A 17,454-nucleotide genomic window follows, 5' to 3' on the forward strand; every position below is an offset into this window, starting at 1 on the left:
TGATGTGGCATAGAAAGAGAATGAGTTAAGACCTTTGTTAGTTCGGAATCTGGGTTTAACGTGGTTAGTGGTGTTGTTGTTATGGCGGTCATTTACGTTAAGGAAGTAGTTTGACATGTACTTCGGTATCAGGGAGGTGTAGTGGATTTTATAGACTAGGCTCAGTGCAAGTTTGTTTTACTCTGTCCTCCACCCTGAGCCAGCCCACTTTGGAGAAGTGGGTAGGAGTGTGGTGGGATCTGGGGTGGAGGTCCAGAAGCAACCTGACCAGCTTGTTCTGGGATGTTTGGAGTTCAATTTGAGGGTTTTGGAGGTGCTAGGGTACCAGGAGGTACGGCTGCAAAACTTCCACATACGCCGATCTTTCTTTAATTTCCTCCAAAAGCTTCTGGATAACTTTTACTGGAGTTAAACAGCAGAAATGTCCTCCCTAAGAAACTCCAAAAACCTTTTGATGTCGTCTCGTCTGTCAGCGCCTTCTTTGGGCCCATGTTGCTGCTAGGCAATAATGTCATAGGGTTGGTCCACTTTTTGCCAGCCCCTGGCTGACTAGTTTGCAGACTCGCCATTTGGCTTTATTCTTTTAGATTGTATTGCAAAAATCAACATCTTATACCACCAAGTAGGAATGCACGATTAAAAATAATCATTTTTTTTGTTTACCACTATTTAAATCACGATAATTAATACCTAACATAATTCTTTAAGTGTTTCACACAGGTCGGTTCATTATGTAATTCGTAAGGAAATAGTCTGATGAAAAAAAGCTAAATAAACATTATCCATAAACTCAAAGACGGCTTTAAGGAAAATGTTGTGTTTTTGTTCATTATTAGTATTCACATTTAGGGCCTGATTTACTAAAGGTTTGCGTGTACTAATACACGTGGAAACCTGATAGCACACACAAAGCTGATCTACTATATGTGTGCACAGTGGATTGTGTCTCCTAAGTGAGCAGAATAATGGAGCGGCGTGGCGAAGATGGTAGAGTGGCCGTGCCAGCAATCGGAGGGTTGCTGGTTACTGGGGTTCAATCCCCACCTTCTACCCACCTAGTCACGTCCGTTGTGTCCTTGGGCAAGACACTTCACCCTTGCTCCTGATGGGTGCTGGTTAGCGCCTTGCATGGCAGCTCCCTCCATCAGTGTGTGAATGTGTGTGTGAATGGGTGAATGTGGAAATACTGTCAAAGCGCTTTGAGTACCTTGAAGGTAGAAAAGCGCTATACAAGTACAACCCATTTATCATTTATTTATTTATAATAAGGCGTGCAATTCATTTTGCGTCTGTCTTTATTGACATACTATAAAAAACAATTAACAATAAAATAAAATGTACAAAAGACAAAGGGCTAGCTAAAATAAATACGCCATTGGAGACTTCTATCATAAAGTGCAAACAAGTGAAAAAATAGTATTATGCACAAAAGGCACACCCAAAAGAACACATTCATTGTACTGCTCACAGTATAGAACATATGTCTTAGGTTAAATAAAACGTTATTACGTACGTTATTTTAGCGTGTCTTTGAGAGGTGAATGATTACGGGGTATCTAGGTACACGGCTGATGTTACGGTCGTCTGTATTTTGGGCGCACTCACAATTGTAGCTGTTCGTCGGGACTTTGCGCAATTCCAGGAGCAGCAGCATCAGCTGACCAGTAGCACCCGTCACTGCTCGCTGAGACCAGTAACTGCTGCGTGCTTTCAACTCAGTCTCCAATATCAATTGAAAAAGTCGCTAGATTTGTCCCTAATAGCTGTTTAGAAAAGCGCCAGTCAGAATCTGTCTAATTGTCATACTCATCTAAATGAGAATCATTCATTTCTATTTAAAAGAGAACTGCACTTTTTTATTTTTGCCTATCTCATTATGAAAGACAGGACGACGGATGGATTTTTTTCAATGCATTCTATATATGAAATACACGTAAATAAAAGTCTGCTTACTGCTGAGCCAATGGGAGCTCCACTATTTCGCCCATAAAATCCAATTAACCATTAAAAAAGCACCAACAATACTCAATTTACATTTCATGACTTGAATATCAACCAAGTATTGGTGTTATTGTTATTATAAGTGCTAACGCAGATTAACTATTTATAGCGGTGATGTAACCACTTCCGTTTGTCCCTATGTTTACATCATCGAGTGGACTGCTGCTTCCTCACTTCTCTGCTCCCTGTAAGTTTATTGTAGATCATAAATGATGCCTCTCATCACCCTTGATCACCCCCTGGTAGGTGAGGGGAGCAGTGGGCAGCAGCGGTGGGCAGCAGCGGTGGGCAGCAGCGGTGGGCAGCAGCGGTGGGCAGCAGCGGTGGCCGCGCCCGGAAATCATTTTGGTGATTTAAGCCCCAATTCCAACCGTTCATGCTGAGTGCCAAGCAGAGAAGTAATGGGTCCCATTTTTATAGTCTTTGGTATGACTCGGCCGGGGTTTGAACTCACAACCTACCGATCTCAGGGCGGACACTCTAACCACTAGATGTCCCTGTTACTACATTACATATATATTTACATCATGTATATCAATGATACCCTAATGGAGGTGTTTGGATGTTTTTTTAGGGGCTCTATAGGCAGAATGGGCGGACACTCTAACCACTAGATGTCCCTGTTACTACATTACATATATATTTACATCATGTATATCAATGATACCCTAGTGGAGGTGTTTGGATGTTTTTTTAGGGGCTCTATAGGCAGAATTGAATGGCTCCCATAGGCTCTAATGTAAGCAGACTTTTGATCGAATGTATTTATTATTTAGAATGCAAGAAAAAAAAATCCATCCGTCATGTCTTTCATAATGATTGTGAACCATAGGCAAAATTCCCAAAAAAGTTCAGTTCCCGTTTAACAAATAATAGCGCTAACATGGTAGGCGGTGTTAGTACCTGTTGTATTCAGATGACATGCTAGCCTTACTGATGCTTGGATTAGATAGGATAAATAATTATTGCACGTTGTGTGTTCAAATGTTTCAGCATATTGCGCATATGTCCTCTTCTTGATGAACTTGCAACCTTATGATTATTACAAGTAGCGCTGTTGCAATCTTTTCAAGTAAAATGTAGTCAACTTTAGAGCGTTTGTTGCGCCGTTTTGAGATCTGACGTCACTACGCACGTTGCGTAATGACTCCATTTCCACCCGAAAGGATCGGGTGGAAATCGTTTGACTAAATGGAAAGCGATTCCAAGGAATTGATACACTGGGAACCGGTTCTGAACAAGAACCGGTTTTCGATTCCCATCCCTAAGTAGGGGGAAATACGGAGTTCTTTGATTAAAAATATACCTCCAAACATTTGCTGTGCATGAAATGAACATTCAGATACTAAGAAAATGAACACGTCTTGGGATTCAGATAAGACTGCAAATAGGGAACATCTTAATATTCTTGAATGCTTGTGTGCCTGACCAATTTAGAATGCTGTTATTTCCAATACTAATACCTTAAGGCTGTTTATACTTGCGTCCAATTCAGAGAAGAACAAAGAACTGTCTCAGAGTACAGATCAACTGTCTACACTCATCTTATCATCAGTCTTCTTTTATCTTCCCATTTTCCTCTGTCTTCTCATTCATCAGGCTATCATCATTCGTCTGTCGCTTCAGTCTCATCCATCATCTAGTTTGCTCAATCACTCACCCGCGCACCATGCTTATATTCCATCTCCGTCTATTTCTTCACTTGATACCATCAGCATCGGTTTGCCTTTTTCTCCGCCATGTCTTTCCTTAACACTGTTGTCAGCAGCTTTGTTATCTCTTAGTGTGTTTTTGTTGTGAGCGCTTCTGTTTCAGTTTCAGATTCTGCAATGTCACCTAACTGGCATTCAGTCACAGTGGCTGCTGTTGAGTCTTTGAGGTTCTAAAATGTGCAAACATCCCTGTAAATTAAGTAATTAAGCTGTTTATACTAAGTTTTATTGTTGATATTGCAAAGGCAAAAGAATGAGTAAACCACAAAAAGAAGGCAGGGATTTAGGAAAAAGGAAAAGTGCATTAAGTTAAGTGGCTGCAATAATGTTCTGCCTCTTGACAACCACCATCAACTGCCTTGGCAACAAGCCTTGTTGGAAACAGTGGTCCGTCACCTTGAGAGCAACAGGTTTACCGGCAGAGGACATAGCGAACTGGTGACGTAAGATTGTGTGCCTATGCAAGTATAGCACTGCATTGAGGGGAAAAATATGCAGTGTGTGTCAGTTAGACCTGGTATAAAAGTGATGGATGGTTATGGAAATCAAAACAATGACGGAGTATGAATTTGGAGAGTGCATTTGAAGTGTGTTGTAGTCTGCTGCATACACTTGGCTAACTGAGGCGACAGTCTCTGTGTTTGTGTCTCTATAAACATTTTAAAGAGATTGCTTGGCAGAAGTACAAGTCCCCCCCCTTAAGTTGAGAGGGTGAGATTTTAGTTGCTGTAATAATGACAAGGCAATATTTTGTGTATGTGTGTGTGTGTTTGTGTCAGACCTGGTGGAAAATAAGAGCTTGGCTGATGTAGCCCCAGCTTGAGGTTGGACTGAGGTAGTGAATCAGCAGAAGCAGCAGCAGCATGAAAGCGATGCTGGCCGAGGCGTAGATAGCGTTGATAAGAAACATCATGACAGCACAGCCCACAATGCCCAGCACGCACGTATGCCAGGTGAAGTATCGAAAAGTGGGCCTGGGAAGAGAAAAAATAACACTTTTTATGCTGTCAAAATTGAAAGATGTTTGGATAAACACACAGTCTTGGTCAAAAGTTTACATACACTTGTAAAGAACATAATGTCATGGCTGTCTTGAGTTTCCAATAATTTCTACAACTCTTATATTTTTGTGATAGAGTGATTGGAGCACATACTTGTTGGTCACAAAAAACATTCATGAAGTTTGGTTCTTTTATGAATTTATTATGGGTCTACTGAAAATGTAATCAAATATGCTGGGTCAAAAGTATAAATACAGCAATGTTAATATTTGCTTACATGTCCCTTGGCAAGTTTCACTGAAATAAGGCGCTTTTGGTAGCCATCCACAAGCTTCTGGCAAGCTTCTGCTTGGTCATTTTTTATCATTCTCTTGACAAAATTGGTGCAGTTCAGCTAAATGTGTTGGTTTTCTGACATGGACTTGTTTCTTTAGCATTGTCCACATGAACGGACTGCCCCATTGTCCCTCATAACTGCCTTTTCTTCGGTGCAATAACCCATTCCACCAACCACCCTGTTTTTTTTCATGTAGATATTCATGTATATTTTGCACTTCTATATGTTTTATATTTTTATATATTTACACATTGTTTTCTTGCATGCACACATCGCACTGTATGGAATGGCCTCAATCTCGTTACCCTGCGTAATGACAATAAAGCTGATTCTGATTCTGATGTTCTCAATGAGGTTTAAGTCAGGACTTTGGGAAGACCAATCTAAAACCTTAATTCTAGCCTGATTTAACTATTCCTTTACCACTTTTGATGTATGTTTGGGGTCATTGTCCTGTTGGAACACCCAACTGCGCCCAAGACCCAATCTCAGGGCTGATGATTTTAAGTTGTCCTGAAGAATTTGGAGGTAATCCTCATTTTTCATTGGCCGATTTACTCTCTGTAAAGCACCAGTTCCATTGGCAGAAAAACAGGCCCAGAGCATAATACTACACCACCATGCTTGACAGTAGGAGTGGTGTTCCTGGGATTGAAGGCCTCACCTTTTATCCTCCAAACATATTGCTGGGTATTGTGGCCAAACAGCAAAATTTTTGTTTCATCTGACATCACATGGACAAAAATAAGACCTTCTGGAGGAAAGATCTGTGGTCAATATGATCTTTTCAAACCCGTATGAGACTTTTTCGTCAGCTTTGGGCGAACTACGTCATTCGTGTGCACGGGCAAAGATGCAGCCCGCCAACAAAAATGGATAATTCATCACAACATCTGGTTTCGGTAAGCAAAGTCTATTATCGACAGCCAAATAGGTTATACTTGTACAGCGCTTTTCTACCTTTAAGGTACTCAATGTGCTTTGACACTATTTCCACATTCACACACACATTCACACACCGATGGCGGGAGCTGCCATGCAAGGCCCTAAGCACGACCCATCAGGAGCAAGGGTGAAGTGTCTTGCCCAAGGACACAACGGACGTGACGAGGTTACTTTAATTTATTTTCACATAAAAACACACTCATTTTCAAAGTTTGATGACCATATCTATGGTAAATGGGTTATACTTGTATAGCGCTTTCCTACCTTCAAGGTAGTCAAAGCGCTTTGACACTATTTCCACATTAACACACTGATGGCGGGAGCTGCCATGCAAGGCCCTAACCACGACCCATCAGGAGCAAGGGTGAAGTGTCTTGCCCAAGGACACAACGGACGTGACGAGGTTGGTAGACGGTGGGGATCGAACCAGGAACCCTCAGGTTGCTGGCACGGCCACTCTCCCAACTGTGCCACGCCGTCCCCTTATGGTGGCGACTTTTATTTTATTTTGTAGTAGTAGCAACTTCCTTGTTCATTTACGGAATCCGGTCAACTTCTTTTGTTTTCACATTATTGAATGAAATGATAAAAATAATAGATTAGATTTATATCGGGCTTTTCTAGACACTTAAAGCGAGCTTCACAGAGAACTGATAAAAAGGGATGCAACGGTATCAAAATCTCACAGTACAATATTATCACGGTTTTAAGGCCACGGTACAATATCATTGTATTATATAGAAGGAAAAAAAATACTTTAAAATGCCATACTGTGTCAAAAGAAGTGGCAGGAATGTTTAGGATAAACACGCTTACTATAATTCGGTCCTTCTCAAATAGTGGGGCGGGCCCCCTTTGGTGGGCGCGGTGTGATGCCAGGAGGGGGCGAGTGTGACCTCAGGGCACATACTTTTTTTACTGTACCAGAATATGATGAAGCGTATGTAGCATTTGGCTTCACTGTTACCAAGGTGGAGACGAGGAAAGGCCGGTGTGTTGCTTCTTTTAATGTTAATAAACTTACAATGTTATGCAGAGATATAGTTATAACAATTTTATAGACAAATTATACTATTGATAGTCACGGTGGCGAGTGGGGGGGGGGGGGGGCGTGCAAAATATAGTTTTCTTCCTCGGGGAAGCGTAACAGAACATATTTGAGAAGCACTGCTATAATTGAACACAAACATAATGCTAAAATGTTGTAATCATAGTTATTACTAAGAAAAAAAAAAATTTTAAGTGCAAAGAATTGTGCAGAAACATCCACTGTTTCAAGCAAATATTGAAAAAAAAAAACTTACAGTTGATGTTTTTAAAGTAAAAATGTAAACAAAGTTCACTCTAGTATCATTCAACGTTTACTTTCTGAGAAGCACAGTGGACATGTTTATATTAGTTTGGAAAATGCTGTTCCTCAAAAAGCAAACTAACAATATAACTTTTAATAATGTAAATACCTCACAAACTGATGTTTGGTTTCGCTGGCTTCAAATATATTTTCTGGGTGACAGTTTGTAAGGCGGCGACTTGTCTAGGGTGTACCCTGCCTTCCGCCCGAGTGCAGCTGGATAGCCCCCCCACCGTTGAGAGAGACAAGTGGTGGAAAAATGCATGGATGTATTGAAGATTATTCAAGTAGCTTTTCAGTGTAAAGGGTGATTTACCTCCGAGCGGTGCAACGTGACCGGCTGGCTCTGGGTTGCCTTGGAAACGCTGGAGACAAAGTTGGCGCGCTTTGCTTTGCAGAACGCAGACTTTCTCTATTCCAGCAAATGTATTATGTTTTCGCCAAGGTTTGTTTGTGTGTTTGTTAGCAACATACACTACCGTTCAAAAGTTTGGGGTCACATTGAAATGTCCTTATTTTTGAAGGAAAAGCACTGTACTTCTCAATGAAGATAACTTTAAACTAGTCTTAACTTTAAAGAAATACACTCTATACATTGCTAATGTGGTAAATGACTATTCTAGCTGCAAATGTCTGGTTTTTGGTGCAATATCTACATAGGTGTATAGAGGCCCATTTCCAGCAACTATCACTCCAGTGTTCTAATGGTACAATGTGTTTGCTCATTGGCTCAGAAGGCTAATTGATGATTAGAAAACCCTTTTGCAATCATGTTCACACATCTGAAAACAGTTTAGCTCGCTACAGAAGCTACAAAACTGACCTTCCTTTGAGCAGATTGAGTATCTGGAGCATCACATTTGTGGTGTCAATTAAACGCTCAAAATGGCCAGAAAAAGAGAACTTTCATCTGAAACTCTACAGTCTATTCTTGTTCTTAGAAATGAAGGCTATTCCACAAAATTGTTTGAGTGACCCCAAACTTTTGAACGGTAGTGTAACTCAAACAATTATGGATAGGTTTTGAATAATTTTTCAGGAAATGCCCGAAAACACAATTCCTCTAATCAGAGACAAGTATGTATTTACTGATAGAATAAGCTATCAGGTGTCTACTGTAAATGTGATATTCAAATTGTATCACTCAAAAGGTCTACACACGTCATGTAATCTAATGGGTTTAGGGTGACAGCGGGGTGTGATACTTTACAGTACTGTACAGTATAAATACACAAAAAATACATTTATACCGGCTCAGTGGCCTAGTGGTTAGAGTGTCCGCCCTGAGATTGTTAGGTTGGGAATTCAAGCCCCGGCCGAGTCATACCAAACACTACAAAAAATGGGACCCATTGCCTCCCTGCTTGGCACTCAGCATCTAGGGTTGGAATTGGGTGTTAAATCACCAAATGATTCCCGAGCGCGGCCCACGCTGCTGCTCACTGCTCCCCTCACCTCTCAGGGGGTGAACAAGGGGATGGGTCAAATGCAGAGGACAAATTTCACCACACCTAGTGTGTGTGTGACAATCATTGGTACTGTACTGTACTGCACTGTATATAAAGCCATTTAAATATCATCACATCACACATTAATAAATCTGATAAAATTCTTTATCATTAAAAGCACATTTGTCCAAACAATGAGGGTTCCTTTAAAAGGGGACCTGTGTTGATTTTAATCTTCATTTAACACACTTCCTTGTGGTCCAGATCATATGTATTGGATTGGCCTCGGTGTAAATTTGCATACATGTTGCTCCACGGGCACATTTTTAAACCTCTTTGAGTATGTCTGCAAAATATTCCTTTTGGAAGGCTGTCCTTTTAGATGTAAATCAGCCCTGTAAACTTTTGAAATATATATCCTGAAGACGAACATGACCTCTATATTTTAACAGTTGAAAATTAACTTTATAGCCTATCTTCCTGCATGTTGAACATCAGCGTTTTCCATGTCTATGTGGTAAGCCGAACACAGCTTATTTGAAAACTTTACACTAGCTCAGTATGCACACTAACATTACACAATTGGTTGTTTTTTTTACTTACAGCTTTCTCTTGTGGTCCTTCAACACAACCAAGTAGTAATGTCGGCAGTTTAGGGTCTAATAAAACTTTGTGATGGGCTAGAGCAGGGGTCACCAACGCGGTGCCCGCGGGCGCCAGGTCGCCCGTAAGGACCAGATGAGTCGCCCGCGGGCCTGTTCTAAAAAAAAAAAAAAAAAAAAAATTTAAAAAAAAAAAAAAAAAAAAATTTTTTTTTTTTTTTTTTTTTTTTTAAATTAAATCTACATACAAAAACCCAAGATACACTTTCAATCAGTGCATCAACCCAAACAACCTCCCCCATGCACACTCATCCACACAAAAAGGGTTATTTCTTTCTGCTACCAATATTCTGGTTCCCACAACATAGACAACACATCTGCAAGGGACACAGTCCCTGAAGCACACATGATTGTATAGGCTGCTGGTCCACTAACATTTTCATTAATTACTATTTTTTATGTAATTATTTTTATATTGTTTTACTTTTTTATCCAAGAAAATGTTTTTTATTTATTTATCTTATTTTATTTTATTTTTTTTAAAAAGGGCCTTATCTTCAACAGACCAGGTTGTCAATGAAATTAGATTTTTTTAAAGGGATTTTTAAACCAGGCCCAGTCCAGATAATGTCCAAGTCGGACTCAGCAACACACACCTTCATTCATGTACACAGAAAAAAATTAGGGAACACAACAGATTGCATATAATTTATAAACAAAACACTTTGCATTCCATTCGAAAGGACGTTCCCTTTAGATTTCCGATCCTTAACATTTTACATTTATCATAATTAAGCTTAAGGCCAGATTGCTGTGAAAATATGTCCAAAAGATTAAGAAGGTTCCGCAAACAATGAGGAAAAATCTTATCTTTGTGAATCAGCCTTTTCTGACATGAACTTCATCAAGAACAAACACAGAACACGCCTCACTGATGCACATCTGCAAGACTCACTCAGAGTTGCAGTGTCAAGTTACACACCAGAGTACAACACACTAGTTAACAGCATGCAATGCCAGGCTTCCCACTAACTGACAAAGAAACAGATAACAGATTTGGTGTCCAGTTCAAAGTGTGACATGATTTAAAAATTTGAGAGTTTACTTTTGTATTTTACATGAGTTATTATTTGTACAAACATGGTGCAAAGTAATTCATGATTTGTTAAACAATGTTAGTGGCTAGTTAGTTAAAATGGGATATTGTGATTTCACAAGACTGTCTTAGAAGTGATCATTTGAAAATGTTCAATTTGAAAAATGTGCACTTAGAGAAAATATAAAAATAAAGTGTTGCATATTGATATTTATCTGTTTCTATATATATTTATTGTGAGAAATCATTAAGATGATCAGTGTTTCCACAAAGATAAATATCATTAATTATTAATAATAACAGAGTTAAAGGTAAGTTGAGCAAATTGGCTATTTCTGGCAATTTATTTAAGTGTGTATCAAACTGGTAGCCCTTCGCATTAATCAGTACCCAAGAAGTAGCCCTTGGTTTCAAAAAGGTTGGTGACCCCTGGGCTAGAGTGTCAAAACAGTCCCGTGTAAAACAATACAAATACCGTATATTACCAAATAAACGCCCTTGTGCAAATAACCGCCCATGTCCTAATAGCCGCCCGGGCTCTGACCCCATTTTGTGAATTAACCGCCTCTTCCTAATAACCGCCCATGTCCAAATAGCCGCCCATGGGCTGTTATTTGCATAATTTAGATTAAAATCCTATTGATTTCATTAAACCCAATTTATAAGCTAAAAGGAAAAGCAAAGGTGCAGTAATTCTGGTAATTACGGTAACAGCAGACGTTATGTGGGGATTCTGGGTAATCAAGATATTGCAAAGGGTCACCGCATATAGCGTAACACACACTCAACGACAACAACAAACCCACGAGGAAAAGTTTCAACATGGCAAGCAACAGTAGCAGTGAGTTGAATGAACAGGATACCGGTACACCACAACTGATGGACGGGAATACTTTAAGGGTGAGAAGAACAGAAAGTTTGACATAAAGTTCAAGCTAGCGGTTGTGAAGTATGCGGAGCAGAATTCTGGATTGACAGCGGCCAGGCTGTTTAACGTTGACCCAAAACGTGTACGAGAATGGAAACAAAAACAGGGAGAACTACTATCTCAGTCGGCAATCGATGGAAAACGGGCTCGCTTATCTGGTGGAGGTAGGAAGAAAGTGAGCGACGAGCTTGATGCTAATTTGTGTCAGTGGATACATCACGTATGCTGCTTTATTTAAAACTTGGAGTACTGTAGCCTTTATTGTATTTAAGTGACAGTATTATTGTTCTGTTTTGATGGTGGGTTTTATACTTGAGTACTTGGTACCATAATTTTATTTTTCCCAGTAGGCTGCTTTATTTAAAAAGTTTATTTATTTTTAGTATTGGTATTCTCTTTGACAATTGTTGCACTACTGCCATGTTGAGGCCTTGTTGATCTCTTGTCTTTTGATAGCCTACCTCATGTTGATCTCTTGTTTTTTTGTTTGTATGTTTACAATAGCTTTTACATCTAAAGTTTTTTGTACGAAAAAAAAATACTGGACAGTAACCATTGTACCGTAACCAAATAATGGCCTGGTGCACAAATAAATAAAAGCCTTGTGCAAATAACCGCCCATGTCCTAATAGCCGCCGTAATGGTCTGACCCCATTTTGTGAAATAAACGCCCGGGCTACTATTTGGTAATATACGGTATGTAAGTTTCCTTCTTTTGGAGACAGAAGGCAGGAGGTTATGGTTTGGGAGGCTCCAGGCTGCAGCAAACAGTCTCGGCTCATCTTGAAGCAAAGGAGGGAGTGCTTGGCCAAAAGCATGACCACATATGTACGTCCACACCATGCGCCCACGGTTAGACGCATCCTAAATTTCGTGCAAGCTCACATCCAAATACACAAACTCTATGATTTAACGGTTTTGCATTGTTTAGCAAGAGTATCCACATTGTAACAACATTTATAAGTCAGAAAATGTGAACATTATCATAATATATCATATTATCATAGGTCCCCTTTATAGATAATAAGTGTGAAGATGGTGCCGTTACGGTGTTTTCTGTTGATTTCCTACGCCAAGTTTGTCATCACAGTGATGATTATTCTTAGTTTCAAATAAATAATACATTAGCCATGATCTTTCCTTTTAGGAGAGATCTTGATCTGACTCTGCCTCATTCCTTCAAACTTTGCTTTTACGTCTTGACCACACTGGTGGCCCCTTCTTCATCCTATTGGAGAGGGTGTAATTACGATAAAAGCTCACTTTAGCCACCTCTTCAACCCATCTTGTATGTCTTTCTCTTCCATCATTAGCGACAATGGTAACGCCATACAATCGCCTCTCTTATCCCATCAATTGTCTCTCTCTGGTTCTCCACCAGATGATGGTCAATTTGCTGACAAAGCTATTACCTTTAGATAATCAAAGCAGGTAAGACCAGACATTCACGCTGAATGATGTTTCAAATGATGGTAAAGCCAGGACAGAAACTTTATTTACACACACACACACAAAGAAGAAAGAGAGGAAAAGTAAGACACTGAATGACCTTACGCAACACAATAACTATTTCTGGTAAAGACATCAAGTTAAGTTAATGGTGTGAAAATATTTCCTTTTAACTAGTAGGATTAGTAGTCAAACAAATACAACAAAATCACTGATTTCTGCAGACCACTGCTAGTAGATATCACCCAAAAATGTCATTGTCAAGAGTATGAGTTGATCTGTGTTTAAAAAAAAGTGTGTTAAAATGGTTTTACTGTTGATGTTAATTGCACATTAAAGCATCAGTTGCTAGCAATAATTAAACAATCTAAATAATACACTGGGGATAGTATGGACAAGACTGCTATGCTTAGCTTTGATTTATAGTATTACATGTCAAGAAGATACGGAAAGTGCGCCAATTCAATTTAACATTGTTTTGGTGTGTGGTTATTCATGTATTTTGCCAGAACACCATAATTTACAAATTGTACTCAAATCCAATATTTGGTGATCCATCTTCGTTTTATTGCAGTGCAGCGCATTTTAATGATTAAGTCTAATGATTTGGCTGAGGACAAAGCTTTCACTAGTTGATTCAGATGGTCAGTTCACACATTATTACACAGACAATCAAAGCGGTTCCAGAGAATTAGGTTGAAATTTAGATGACAGATGGGATTTAGTAAAGACTCAATTGGTGTGTTTGTTTCACAACTAAGACTAAAGAGATCACCTGTCACACAAATGTGACAACATTTTGTCCTGGATCAAAGTCAATAAAAAAGGGATTCTACATGTATAGTATGTGTTGCATAATGTGCTCATTTGCACGCCTCAGTGGGTAGAGTTGTCAAAAACTGTACTCAAGTAAGAGAACGGTTACTTCAGAGTAATATGACTCAAGTAAAAGTAATACCGTAGCCATCCAAATAATTACTTGGGTAAGAATAACTAAGTATTCAGTGAAAAAATACTCAAGTGCTGAGTAACTGGTGGGTAACTTATGATTTATTCAGTAGCTATGTTTTTAATGGTACTTGCACTAACACTGTAGAAACACTGCTAAAACATGTACAACAAAAGATGCACATTTTACGGTCACTTATGACCGGTGTTTGGAAAATTACTTTGAAAAAGTCATTAATTACAGTTACTCGTTACTTTGCAAAAAAACTTGATTGAATTATTAACGGTAATACTCATTAATAAATTAAATTAATTACTAGGGGAAGTAATTATTGCATTATTTATTTTTTTAATACTTTAAAATATCTGGCATATGCATTTGAGATGTTTCATGAAATCCAGTGTGTGTGAGTGTGCATTTAAAAGGCGGTGCTTGTTGCTGAGTGACGTGTGATGCCAGCACCCAGACAAAGCAGCATTAGCTCAGCTGTGTTTGTTAGCTCAGACTTGTAGTTTGCAGGTAGTGAAGGTAGCTCCGTTGAATCTTTTCAGTGGATTGTTTTAGCTAGTGATGGTCTGATGAAGCCTCATTAGGCATTGAAGCACTTGAGCCAATTGGTTTGAGAATTTCTCAAAGCTTCACACATGCTTAATGTTTACAGCGATAAGCATATTCGGGAGTTGACGTTGCAGAGAATCGAACAAACATGTGGCATAAATGGTAGATGCGTAAACCATGTGTGTACTTACATGTGTGTTGTTTGTTGTGTGATGTTGCATCCGTCTGTTTGATATGAAGTTATTTTAGTGTGGTGCTGGTTGTTGTTTTCAGAATCATTCGTAAAAAAATATTTACAGCATTGAACTTTCTGTGCTTCTGCCGCTGTCTTGTTGACATACAACCACATCAAAAGTAGTGTGCCGGGTTACACCAAACGTGTCATTAACGGTGTTGTAACATACATAAAAGTAATTAATTAGATTAATCATTACTAGTAAAAGTACTGGTGTTAGTAACACCGTTATCATTACACTTTAATTCAGAACACTGCTTATGACCCTACAAAAGGACTAGTGTTAGCATAAGCGCAGCTAAAACAGAAAAAAAAACATGTACAATTTACCACAACAGGTTTTCTGTAGTTGGAAGTGGACTTCTTGTAGGCTGAAATTTTGTGATATGATATTGAAGCTCTGTTTTTGTAGTTTATAAGGAAAAGTTTAAATGAAGAGATGTGGTGCCTCTTCTGACAGCGAGTCGCTGTAGTTTTCTTCACTGCTACGAGATTACAATATTAATATGTCACTTTTCAAACTGGAACTTGCAATATTTTTGAGTGCAGTCATGTGACTGCCAGGCTCGGTTTGATTGGTGAAATGGAGTAAAAACTCACTTGCGGTTGGATTTGATTGGTGACATAAAGACATGTAACAGAGCCCGCAGGAAAAAGTGTTTTTAACAAACCAAAACAGTACGAGTAATTGCACGCAGTAATCTACAGATTAATGTAGCAATCTGAATGAAACTCAATGTAACAGAGTAAAAGTTGTGTTTTCCTTTAAAAAAATACTCAAGTAGAAGTAAAAAGTACCGTATTTTCTGGACCAAAAGTGGCTATATTTTCCTACGCTTTGAACTTTAGGGCCTATAAAACGGTGCGGCTAATTAATTATTTTTTTCTCTACAAACAGCCATAATGTTTTGCATTCAAAAATTGTTTTCATAAAACACGACAGAGAAACTTAAAAAAGTGTGTTATTGTTTGTGCTATGGCGTCATCTTTTGGAGGAGTTCGCCCACTGCGTGTGCTGCGGGTTGCAGGTTTACAGTATTTATTTCTGTTTAGTGCCTTGAACCGGAAGTACAAGTTGTCCATAGCGTTTCTACTCGTACGGATTCTTCATTAATTACTCCAAGCAATACATCTAAGTTTTGCCAAACTAAAGCAATTCATACTTACCGGTACTAAACCCTCACATGTTTGATAGCGGTGTTTTCATGCATATTTGTACTTGCTATCTTAGTGTAATCAAGCTAGCGTTGTTAGCATTAGCTAATATGCTAACATGTTTTGGAGTGTGTGTGTTAGTATTATGAATTTACAATTGCATTCTTTTTGTATTGTTTTAGTTTCACAAATTCTTCAGTAAATTCACCAAAACATCACCGTGGACTTATTGAGTCTGTTTAGCCAATAAGAGGGTTAGTTTCCGCAGCTAGTGGTTTCATGACGATGACTTCTGTTTTGTTTGATCACCCATTTTACTGCAATGTTACAAGCACAGTTTGGAAACAATTGGGTATGTAAATAAATGTTTACAAAAATTTTCTGTGTAAATAACCCCTTTTTACAATGCATATATCTGCGGCTTATAGTGTAATATATTGGAATTGTTTTTTTCTTCTAAAATTGAGTGTGTGCAGCTTATATACCGGTGCACTCTATTGTCTGGAAAATATAGTATGTTGCATTAAAATTTATCTGACAAAAAGTTACTTAAGTGACTGTACATGTTACTACCCACCTCTGGCTGTCTGTGCTTACATTAGGGATGTAACGGTAATATAAATACTGTGATATTTCGGTTACAGTGGGGGGGGGTTAAGATTTACCGTAGAAATTCAATAGTAATATGAAGCTGTAGTCACACATAGGACTCATCACGCTCAAAGATAACACTAAAAACACACAAATACGACACAATCACACGCAGGCAATATGAAAGTCAGGCATCTGCATTCACACGTCAATAATAGGGAACAAAAAGAACTGCTGCATGACTGACACAGCCAGTCTCCAAATTGTAAGCCTTTATCCACTGTATACTGCCTGTGCAGACACATTTAACAAGTAGACATCTTTTCCGCTACATCATAATTTCAAACACACCTACACAATGCCAAATTTAAGGGAAAGGGAAATATTTCTGCTAAATTAGTTATGCTAATTACAGAGCAGCTCTCCAGGGAGAGACGGCGCTAAATGGCTTTTCATTCTTTTCGCCTGGAAAGAGCCATGGGAGAGCGCCAGACAGAGCACAATGAAAGGAGCACAAGGAATTAAAAAAAAAAAACAAGAGACCTGCGGGGACTGCAGGTCCCACTGCCAACTGGGAGAAGTTAACAATAGAAATGTTTTGCCTGAGTCTTTGAAACCAGCTTTCGAAAATGCATGTAAACATCTTAATCTGATATTGTTTAACTTTTTAAAAGTCCTGCTTTATTGGATAATCATCGGAGTCGGCATTCTCTACATGCGTGGCGGACTAACGGTTCAGACCTTAACAACAACAAATTCACAAAAGAAGTCGAAGCCTCAGGGAAGGGGGCATGTTTACATCAACGAAACGAGACACATTCTTGCTACAGAAGCTAAAGTAAGTCTGAAAATGTTAAAGTACTGCATATGGAAATAATAAAAACCTGTTTTGTCAGTGGAAGAAGATTAAAGAAGAAGACTGTTATAAGGGTGTTTTGATCAGAGTTTTTTGCTGCCAATTCCAATACCAATCATCAATAAGTAAGACCAGCTGATACCAATCACATGTATTACCTGGTAATTTTAATTACAATTATAATCACAAAAATACACATAAATGCAGTATAACAATATCAACAAAACACTCATACTTTTT

At 38.8% G+C, this 17,454-nt stretch overlaps 1 protein-coding gene across 1 annotated transcript in view; it reads right to left on the bottom strand.

The window, feature by feature from the left end:
* LOC133663453 (solute carrier family 12 member 9-like) overlaps window positions 1-17,454 on the bottom strand; it is a 137,479-nt gene that overhangs the window by 17,738 nt on the left and 102,287 nt on the right. Inside the window, exon 10 of the mRNA XM_062067927.1 lies at window positions 4,495-4,687. Within this exon, the coding sequence (XP_061923911.1) occupies window positions 4,495-4,687 (193 nt within the window). The remainder of the gene's footprint in view (window positions 1-4,494; window positions 4,688-17,454) is intronic.

Source organism: Entelurus aequoreus, linkage group LG13, assembly GCF_033978785.1.
Source record: "Entelurus aequoreus isolate RoL-2023_Sb linkage group LG13, RoL_Eaeq_v1.1, whole genome shotgun sequence".
Lineage (NCBI taxonomy): Eukaryota > Metazoa > Chordata > Actinopteri > Syngnathiformes > Syngnathidae > Entelurus > Entelurus aequoreus.